The sequence below is a fragment of the Porites lutea genome, chromosome 2, assembly GCF_958299795.1.
Source record: "Porites lutea chromosome 2, jaPorLute2.1, whole genome shotgun sequence".
Classification (NCBI taxonomy): Eukaryota; Metazoa; Cnidaria; class Anthozoa; order Scleractinia; family Poritidae; genus Porites; species Porites lutea.
This window is the reverse complement of record NC_133202.1, coordinates 32,408,811-32,419,369: the sequence shown is the minus strand read 5'-3', so window position 1 is coordinate 32,419,369 and position 10,559 is coordinate 32,408,811. Positions and strand designations below refer to the sequence as shown.

The following is a 10,559-nucleotide window of genomic DNA, read 5'->3' as shown; positions in this document are numbered from 1 at the left end:
TTTAGACAAAAAATTCACTCCGCAATTTAATGTCAAGAATCGAAGTTTTAACAATCTTTCTTTCCCTGATACAATTATCAGAAACTAATCTGAGAAGAAAACAACAAAGACAGCATCCATATTGGTTCTCACGCCAGCTGCCATTACTCCGTGCATGATATCATCATCTCCAAGGTAAAATAGCGCCACCTGAAACCACATAACAAAGTTCTTTCCGCCAAAAGAAAACTTAAGATTTAAATAATATTGTTGTCTATAGTTAAGGCAGCTATTTTTTTTGCCCTTATTTACTGGTTCTTTAGGGGTCGGCTATTTATGCTCTTACGCGCTAGGTCGCGCCCTTGAAGAAACACTCAGTTTAATCTTCAATCTAATATTGAAACTACGGATAACGTTTAATTCATTTTCAGCGTAACGGTTTCAGACGAGAGAAGAGAATCGAAGAAGAAAGGAAACAAGGGCGTTTTCACCTGTGCGAAAGAATTTTAATTTCCTTTTCCTCTTTCTCCTCTGCCGATTTTGCCCCTTTTAGTTCTTTCCGCTTCCTTTATTTTCTACTCGTCAGTAAACCTCTGATCACTTTTCTTTACCCGAGTACCCTCTCTTCTTCCCCACAGAACAAAGGCGTCAAGGAATAGCCTTCCATTCTGATCTGTAGACAGTTACCTCCAACAAATAAAAAGCATTACTCACTCTTTGGCTGTCCTTTGACACAAACGCCTCGATGTATGCATCACTCGCCTCCTTGGCATCATCACGATTTGTCAGCATATCCTCAATGTACAACGACGTCTTTTGTTACAAAAACAAAGGTAGCAATAAATAACAGTTTTGATGGAAACTTACAGTGCGACTACTCGAACAGGGGCACTTGGAAAAGATTATCCAATAGCAAAGTTTTTTTTCGAAAACGAAAGATTGTCAAGTTTTAAACAAACGGACCGCACCAATAACATTTAAGAAATTTGTGGGTTGTTTCCTGAGAGGTCTGGGAACTTCAAACAGTATTAAAGTTTTCAAGGGTTGCATAGGTAAAAATAATCTTGGGATTCTTTTGTTTTCAAAAAACGTTGAGATTGGATAATTTTCTTCCAAGTGCCACGGTTCGACTGTTCCTACTGTAAGTAATTTTTTTTTAGTGAATTAACAAATTTAAACTTCAGTTCAAAACTAATCTAAATATTATTAATTTATCATTAAATATATTATATATCTAGCTACTTCCGAGTCGTTTGTGACGCTCTTTAGTATGTGCTAATGATCGAACTAAGTAACAACTGATTTTAAAAAAAATAATTACAAAAAAAATCACAACGACGATAGTTCAAGATAAACAGCTACCTTTGACCAAATTTGGAAGATGTATGCCTGTTAGATATTACGATTAATTATTCAGAAAAAGAGATAGCAGAAGGCGCGGTAGCTTAGCTTTTTTCATAGAGCTAGAGAAAATGGCTGAAAATTCCACACTTTTAGCAAAGTAAAAATAGCCAAAGTACTGGCTAAAAATATAGCAACAACAGCTTGCATATCACTCAACTGCATAGTGATTACGGCTATCTGAAAAACATCTGCAGGACTCAACGTCCCCTTACGTCCAAAATTTTCCGGGTTGTGAATCGACCGGAACTAAAATAACGTCGATCGAGGCAGGCATATTTTGAAGTTGAAAATGTTTTAAATGAACAAACAACAATAATTGGATTCGCCTCTCGTGTGATATGGAGAATTATTCAGATCTCCAGGGTGCTTTTGTTCAGTAAAACACCCTTCTTCAATCTGCAACAGCCTCATCTGAGCGTAACAGCTAATTAACTCTCATAAACGCTCGTTGGTTAAGCAGCATGCAGATTAAGCCGCAATACTAAGCCTGCAGTCTAAAGCCGGTTAAAAACCATCAGTTATTTTAATTCACTCGTCTGACCGTTTCTGGACTGGAATGGATGATTTTTGGCACAGGCTAATTACTATTCGCACGCTGGTACTTATTTCGAAAAAATAAGCCTCAGCTTGCGGGGTATACTTAAGAGTCACGCCTAATTGTGCACCCTTTCGGACTGAGCGCACTCTATATTTCGTCGAAATTCTAAAAAGTGAGCACGTATTTGAGGAAGCACGATTCTTCATACCTGGAAATCGTCAGGATGTGTCATTTTGTCGTTTATGTTGGCACGATCGTGTTCGGTTTCAAACGGCCCCTGGCTTGTGTAGGTCATTTTCCATTCGTTGAAGAAGCTTTCAAAACGATCTGACCAATCTGGATATACAGTCCCGAGGAACTCACGAAAAGCATCCTTTGCTTCAGATTCAAGCTCTGGAACAAAACGAATTTTTTGAAGAATCACCAATATATATTGTAAAAAGTAAAATAAAGAATTTTTTTTTGAGAATTAATTGCCTAAAGTAGACCTACAAAGTACTCTTCATGAATGAGCACAGCTAGACAAATGCTTTAGCACGGATTGAATCCACCTTTGAATGTGCAAACGGATTCAATCCGTGCTAAAGTCTTTGTCTAGCTGTGTTCATTCATGCAAATTTAGAGTAATTTAACTTCTTTTTAACTCGCCATCCCTTGATAATGGCGTCATGATGTCGCCGAAGCGTAGGAACATTATTTCGTTAGCCTTCGCAAGTGGTGTAAATTTGAATCAATATAAATATCAAAAAATGGGTGCGACAAGTCACGTGACCAAGAAAATCCACCATTCAAAATGAATCTGAAGAGGGTGAGGCCTACAAAGTGTTAAGTGAAAAGTTTTCCTCTTTGAACTAGACCACCCCCCTACAATTTCCCGACACCCATTCCTTAATTCACCCCAACAGGTTAGGGCCTTACTGTACCGGCAAAATATCGTGGGTGATAAACTATTCATGACTATTGGTAAAGATAACAGAGAGGAAAAACGAAAACCACTCTTGCATGTTACTATACTTACGCATCACTTACGTTCTTTGGAGGTTATTTTCTTGTAATAAGTACCAGTGTTGTGTAGGTCATTAAAGTATTTCTTCAAGTTAGCGACGTAGTCAGGCTCACAGGACATTTCTGGAAGAGTAAAAAAGATCATAGTTCTCATTCAGTTTATCTTTACACCACGGACGCCATAGAAATGTTGCCTGTACTAGTTCTTTTAGTTACTGAGTTTAAAAATTGCCACTGAATGAAAACATCGATGACGCACTCAGTACCATGCTAATTTTAATCTTTAAATGAAGATGATCATAGGTTCCTGGGCCCAGTTACAGCTAAAAGGCCTCTGAATAAGCAACGATGAATCCGGATCCAGATACTTGATGAAAAGGGATTTTAAAACCCTGAGCTAGTCCAGTCTATCTAAATAACAGAGCACACTTGTTCTTCGTGGACCCGTGAGATCAAAGTAAGATTATACCGCCTAGATTCGAAACACACTGTCATTTCAACTCGTTTTTATGCTAATACATGTTCAGAGCTTTTGAAACGTACCTTGCAGAAGAAATGCTGCAACAAGCAGGAAGAAAACTTTTTTTCATTTTGGTTTTGTTTTGTTTTGTTCGGTTTCGTACAGGTTCGTACAGGGCATTTCAACTACTGTGCGAGCGATGCCACGTCAATGAAATGGAATGAGGAGTAGTAGTCAAATATATTTAGTTAGGAAGAAGAGAAGGGAAGGAAAAACAAGAAAAAAAGAAAAAAAGAAAAAAAAACGAATAGACGGACAAAAGGAGGTGGTGGTGCACGTGCTTGCTTTACCAGCAGATTAATTGCGGGCTCCTCTTGTCGCCCGCAATCCTAATCTGCAGGTTGTTATTACGCATGCGTCGCATATATGTTGCCATCGTTAAGCCATCATTTGAATGAATGGAATGCACAGAACACAATTTGATCACGCGTGTTTCGACCTTCTAGCCCTCGTAATCTGATCACGTGCGTTTTGACCATCTGTTACGTGAAACCGCCTAGCGGTAAAGCACTGCGTTGGAGCAAAAGTATTTTGACTTCGATCGTTGTCGCCCGCACTCCGTAACCTTTGGTTATTACTAGTTATTATAGCTATATAAAAAAATAAACTTAAGATGTTATTCATGGGGGGCGGTTTTTTGTTTCATGGGCTTAACCATTTCTTAGTCTTTTAGTTTCCACGTCAACAAGCAGTGTTAATGGGAATTTTGTCTTTTCTTCAGAGGACGTTTCATCGAATGGTCTCACTTCGTTTAATTCTCTGAATGGCTTTAGACTGATGACATTTATTGGTACTATGTTGGAAGGCTAGATTCAAGCTACGAAAGTTTCAAGCTAAGAGTAGTAAAACCTGTGCTTAAAATCACTTACGAACGATAATTTATAAAGTGCTCTACGGTCCAGCTCCGAACTCCATTTTAGAATTGAATGCTTTTTATATGCCGTATACAGTGATAATAAAAATTATGTTGAAGAGGAAGAAAGGATCTTTTAAGTTCACCAAAAGATCACGAATTAAATCGTTCTAAATATAGTTGTTTAAAACTAAAAAATGAGGGACAGCAGTGTGCGATTGTCTAATTATCAAGCTCGAAGTTCACTTTTAAAGTAAAGGGATCAAAATGAAAAGAGTATTGAGATAGTACGTCTAATACTTGTTCTGTAGGGCCGTGAGTTTACGTTAGGGTCGTACATTCTAGTTTGAAATATGCTGTCATTTCAATGCGTTTTTATGCTGATGTATCTTCGGCTGTTACCTACTATCGCAGACGCCTCTTTTAATGCCCTGGATATTTGGCGTTATACATTCTGGATTTGAAATACATGGTTACACTATAAGTTCAACGTTTTTTTTTAGCTGATGCATTAGGTCTTCTACTTTTGAAACGTACCTTGAAGAAGAAATTCTGCAACAAGCAGGAAGAAAACTTTTTTCATTTTGCTGGTCTTGTTTTGGCCGATTGGGGCGTGCGCGGGACACTAACTATGTGAGCGGCGTGTCACGTCAATGAAATAGAATGAGGCTTAGTTGTCGAATATATTTAGTTTTGTGGCACCTCAAAAAATATCATGACACATAAAAGCCATGACTCCATTAATGTATGTATTCAGGCGATATAATTATGAGACATTTTTGCAAGCTTGTATTCAAAGTTGGTTGTTCAGGTGATTCGTGTTTAAGTCAGCTGAGATACTTTGTTTCTATAATTCAACCTCGTCAATAAACATCTTTAAAAACATTGAAGCGTTTAAAAAATCATTGCTGCTGTTTCGTTACAAATAAGATCACCGTGATTGCAATTACAGAGTATTTCAGTAATTTTTCGAATCAAGGAAGAGGAAAATTAATTGTTTCAAACTATCACCAGCAGGCGGTTCGAAAAATCCAGAGTTAAATTGCAGGTTTTGACTGGGAAAGAGAACTCAAGTTTGCCCTGAATTATCAGAAAGTTTAACTGAATCTCTAGTAGAGAGCAGGTATAACAAATAAGTATAATTCTCCGGTATGCAGTATAAATGCTTCTTTGGATGAGAGAAAAGAGCCCGCAGTGTAATGTGGACAAGGCAGACTAGAATCAAAACGCGTGAAAATACATAAGTCACGTATCACCTGTGTTTATCTAAAAGTTCAATATTTGTCAACCGAAAAAAAAAACCAAATGCCCAATTAGTAGATATTATGTGAACTGTGAACTGTCAAACCCCAAGCCTTTCAACTCTTTAAGAAAATATGAAGCGCGCTTTTAAGTTTAATGATGAAAGACGAAAATGCATGCATGATGTTGCAGCCACAATACAAGTTCAATAATCTTCTTTGAATGTATACATTATAGAGTGTGATTGCCTTTTAGATAGGGCAAAAACCAGTGTGATAGTAGATGATAATTAACGCCTAGGAGCACAAAAACAAAACAGAACAATATCTAACAAAATTGTGAAATATTGTGCATCATTCGCGGAGATCAAAGAACATGCATGCCTATTTTCGATTAGACTATTCACAGTCCTCTATTTTTCCGTAACATCATCGAGATCGAGAGCTTTGCGTTACGGGCTGCCATCTTGCATGAGTGTCAAAACTACTTAGGGGGCGGGAGAGGTTTAGGAGGAAGCGGGAAAAGGAAAGGAACGAGAGAAAAGGAGGAACACACGTGAGAGGCATGTTATGTGTATACCATTTATTCTACCAACTCGGCAGATTTTGGGCATTCGGCATGGAAGATACAGACATAGAGGACGACGAGTAGCAGGGTATATTTGAAGTGAACCTTGTGTTCTATTGATTTATTGTTGTTCAGTGAGATGCATATTCGCCAGAAGTTTTAATGAACAAGTTTGTGTACCTTGATTTGCAATACTGTCGATAGAAGGTCATCCAAATTTCCTGCAGAACATCTTTCTTTGTTGTTGGAATGATTTACTCCCTTTTTATCGCCATTATTCCTTCTGTTGAGTATTTTGGTCAGCAGCTTTTATTTAAGCGTAAATATCGTCGTGTTGTACAAATTCATGGTCACGTGTATTGAAATTTGAAGCGTGAGGTCTCTCGGTCGGGTAAAGAGTTCAAGATTGCGATTATTTTTCGAAGACGTTCCAGAGAGGATAGCCTGTTCCAGGCCCTTCACTATCTGAAAGCCTGGAGGAACAGGCCACAATGAAGAAGGGAATGGATTTGTGAAAGCAAATGTTAAGCAAATTAAGTGATCGTTTACATTTTCTTGCGGAATATTCTAACCTAAACCCGTACCCTTTCGCGACTACAGTTTATGCTCGGTCTACATTTTGCACCGTGCCTGCGTTTTACTCCCAGTCTGCAGTCTGCATTTTACACTCAGTCTGCATTTTACCCCTGGTCCGCAGTCCCCTGGTGCGCAGTCCGCAGTCTGCGTTTTACACTGACCGATTAAAATACATAAACGGTTACAACTGATGAAGCGCTGGTGAGCTTTGGGGGAGCCTTTATATCCAGGGCGAGACGTAAGATCAAAGAAGCTATTTATTAATAAGCCTTTTTACGCGTTCCAACGGACAGGGAAAGCAAATTCTAAGTTCAAAAGAAACAGTGTCAAATTTAACAGTGGATAAGCGTGTATTTGAAAGGCTATCAAAAAACATAAATTGATCAGTTCCAACCAAAAGCCATATTTTTACTTTCTGGGGAAATTTAAGACAAATTTCGTTAAAAAAATGAAAATGAAACAGCCTTTGGTTTGTAAGAAGTTCATACAGATACTCACCAACACTGACCAACTCACCACACGTTCGCCGCCATATTGGAAATATCACTACCAAACTGCAATGCGATCCGAGTGTTTACAAGGCCTGGCCACGGAGTTCCCGTCTTAATTCATATTCAGGTAAATATTACATGGCCGCCTGGAGATAGGAAATGTCTCTTCTATCCTTTTAAAAAAAGTCCCTCTGCACATTGATAAACTTACTACGCTAACCCTAAAAATCGGCTTTGCAACTTTTCAGTCCAAATCAGGAGGTCCAAATATATGTAGGAGGAGGTCAATTAGACATCGTGGGGGAGGGGGGGGGGGTACCCCGTTATATGGCCTATACGAGGATGTGCCGCTGGACAGGGTATGGTTTTCGTCCTCTCTGTCCTAAACAGGGCGTATCATTTCGCACGAGTCTGTCCTAAACAGGGTATGTATTTTCGCGCAAGTCTGTACTAAACAGTGTGCATGATTTGTGCGAGTCTGTTCTAGTAATAAAATTGAGGGAGATGTCCTAAACAGGGTACTAAAATTGAGGATGTCTTCCTAAACAGGGTATGTAATTTAGGAATTTTTTGTCCTATTAACAGGGTCAGGGTTTCAAACCCTCAGCGGCTCACCCATACCCAAATATTGGTCGAGTACCCCCCCCCCCCGGTTAGACATGTGTCATTTTTCAATTCTGCAAAACTGCAATACGCGCAGCTGATCCAGTTTGAAAGAATTAAATAGGGAGATTAGTGTTATGTTTTTTCTTCTTTTAGAATCACTTTTCTCTATCCTTTGATCGGTTTTTTATTTTTCCTCCTCAAAAAAATAATTCCGGTTACACGTAATTAAGATTCATCGAACTATCTGTTTTCGGTCGTGAATAAGCTTAATTGAGACCATGAAATATTGCATCATTACAGAAAATAGCACATAAATTAAATACGATAATATCAAGATTATCTGTAATGAAAAAACAAAGACGAAAGCAGTCAGCAAGTCTGCCCTATTATTTTCTTTCTCTAATTGTTTGTTGACAACACAAAGAGGTCCGATCCAGTACTGGGTGGTGGTGGGGTGGGGTTGTACGTTCGTCGAAGTAAATTTTCAGTCCTACCCCTCCCCCTACCCCACCGGTAAAGCCGTTTTTCTTTCCTTGATCCTATTGTGCTACTTTATTTCTTTTAAATTTAATTTCATGGACTTTCAGGGCAATTCATCTGTTCACTAATTGAAGGAGCATGTAATTAATCCATTAAGTGAATTGAACAATTTGCTATAATTACAATTTAGTCGGGGAAATTTGGTGTTTATGCCGAAAGAGAAGTCGGAGTCGATGAAACCCATTCTTGAAGGATTCAGAACTGACTGGCCCTAAAACGATGTCTGTGCACGCTGTGAAACAAAGACATCGTGTGGCTTCATTAACACTTGAATCATCAGATAAGAAAGGAATATTCAAGATCGCTGGCATTTACAGTTTTGGAAGCCTACCGCGACGTTTAAGTCTGGATTCAAAACTCCAGCAAGTTTCACTCTTGGAGTTGCTTGCCATGATAGATGATAATCTCTTGATTCAGGAAATTAAGGCTCGTCTTATATTTTCCGAAGTTGAAACAAAGAGACAACGATCTAGGTCTGTACAGGACCTGGTTAAAACATTCGAAAGCTCGAGGTGCAGTGGGTTTGCAAACCTTGGAGATAAAAGTAGTCTTCGCTTCCGTCTAGGTCAATTTACATTGAATGAGTTGTGGGAAGAGCTGAGGAAAAGAGGAGAGGTCAACGGATCCCTTGATTCCTTGGAAGGAAGAATCTCCCACTGGGATGCATTACGTGGTATTTTGATTTCTAAACACTGTAAACCAAGTAAACATTCGATTGGTAAAATGCTTTTATCTGATTTATCAGAAGGCGACGAAAGCGTCGATAGTTTTGGAACTAATATCAATAGTCTTAAAGGTAGAGATGTAGAAGACAAACTATCATCGGAAATCAAGTTTAATACTATGTTAATAGGCTCTTCCAGGCTCCAAGATAGCGCGGACAATGGATTGAAAAAGAGCGCGAAAAACGAGACCCTGGCACAGGCTACTACGTTGACGGAATCGTGGCTACCGGACAATGGCAAAGCTAACAATGATGATGAAAAGTTGATGGGTGTTTTAGATGAGGTTCATGTTCTGAATCAGAGGCTATTGAAAGTTAGAAAAGATGTGGAGGAATTATGTACGAGGGCGACAAAAGTGAGATGCGAGCTTGCTAAAATGCGCCAATTGAGAAGTACCGAGAAAAACTATCGATCATAAGGAACGGAAACGCTGTCAGTGCTTTTATTAAGAAGCGCTAGCAAAGGAAAAATTTATTTGCAAACAACTTATCTTACTTTCTTTGCTCAGTCTAGGAAGTGAGATAAACATTTAAAGGATATGCCATTATTAAAAACTTGTTGTGCACGTACCCATTTTTGGTTGAGCGCTTCAGTCGGGCCTACACGTTTAATGCGAAAACTTGTGCTGTCAAAACCGCAAGCAAGCCCCTTTATTTTTTATCATTTCAAAGTCACAAGGATACGTTTATGCCACCACTACGACGACAGCAGCGAAAATAAATAAATAAATAATATAATGTACAATCAAGGGCTGATCCAGGATTTTTTTTGCGGGGGATGGCTGATACCAATCGTCCGGCAAACTACACTTATTTTAAGTTTTCCCAAGCGTGTCCCAGTTGAAAACACAGTGATTTAGAAAGGACGAATTGGAGACTGTAACACTGCAAACTCTTGAAAAGCCACAAAAAGAAAAAAATTAGAAGGTAATAGAAAAACCTTACTAGCCTTGTCAGCCAAAAGTGTAGGCACCCTCATTAGTCTATACTAGGACGCAGCGCCACGAATTTCTCAAAAACTACACTTCTGTCGATGGTTCTGCATTCACTTTGCATGAATGGCGATTGCACGTTTTCCGTTTGTTTTTCTGTGTATTAATTTTGTTTAGGTGGGCTGTCCTAAGTGGGGTGACTAGCCACCCAACCCACCCTTCCCCCGCCCTCTGGATCCGTCCCTGATAATTGTACCCGTTCTTTCAAACTTCATCGCGGTTATTCCAACTCGTTCAATTTGTCAAATGCACTGGGGAGTTCTGCTAGAGTCGAATGATTAGGGAACGCGTTGTAGACCAAATTTCATCGTCGTTTATACACTCTTTTCCAACTCTGGGGTAAAAACTCAAATTGATCTGAAATACAGAATTTGAATGGGAGTTGAGAAAAACGCGGTTTAGCTGTCCACTTACGGGAATCTTCTTTAAGAGCAGCTTCCACTCTACGTTGTTGAAACAAATTTACTATAATATGGCAATTTAATTATAATTTTTATTTTACACCCATATTGCCTCTGTCCC

The 10,559-nt window shown here is 39.0% G+C and overlaps 1 protein-coding gene across 2 annotated transcripts; it reads right to left on the bottom strand.

The window, feature by feature from the left end:
* LOC140926869 (uncharacterized) lies at window positions 1-7,289 on the bottom strand. Of its 2 annotated transcripts, none has more exons than XM_073376549.1 (5): window positions 7,183-7,289; window positions 2,951-3,049; window positions 2,130-2,314; window positions 694-792; window positions 1-189 (listed from the first exon to the last, which is right to left on the bottom strand). In XM_073376549.1, the coding sequence occupies exons 2-5, from the start codon at window positions 3,045-3,047 to the stop codon at window positions 85-87; spliced, it is 486 nt and encodes a 161-aa protein (XP_073232650.1). In that variant the 5' UTR covers window positions 3,048-3,049; window positions 7,183-7,289; the 3' UTR covers window positions 1-84. The 2 variants fall into 2 exon arrangements, with proteins under 2 accessions (XP_073232650.1, XP_073232652.1); XM_073376551.1 differs by having other exon boundaries at window positions 2,940-3,049; window positions 7,183-7,201.
* Window positions 7,290-10,559: the final 3,270 nt, after the last annotated feature.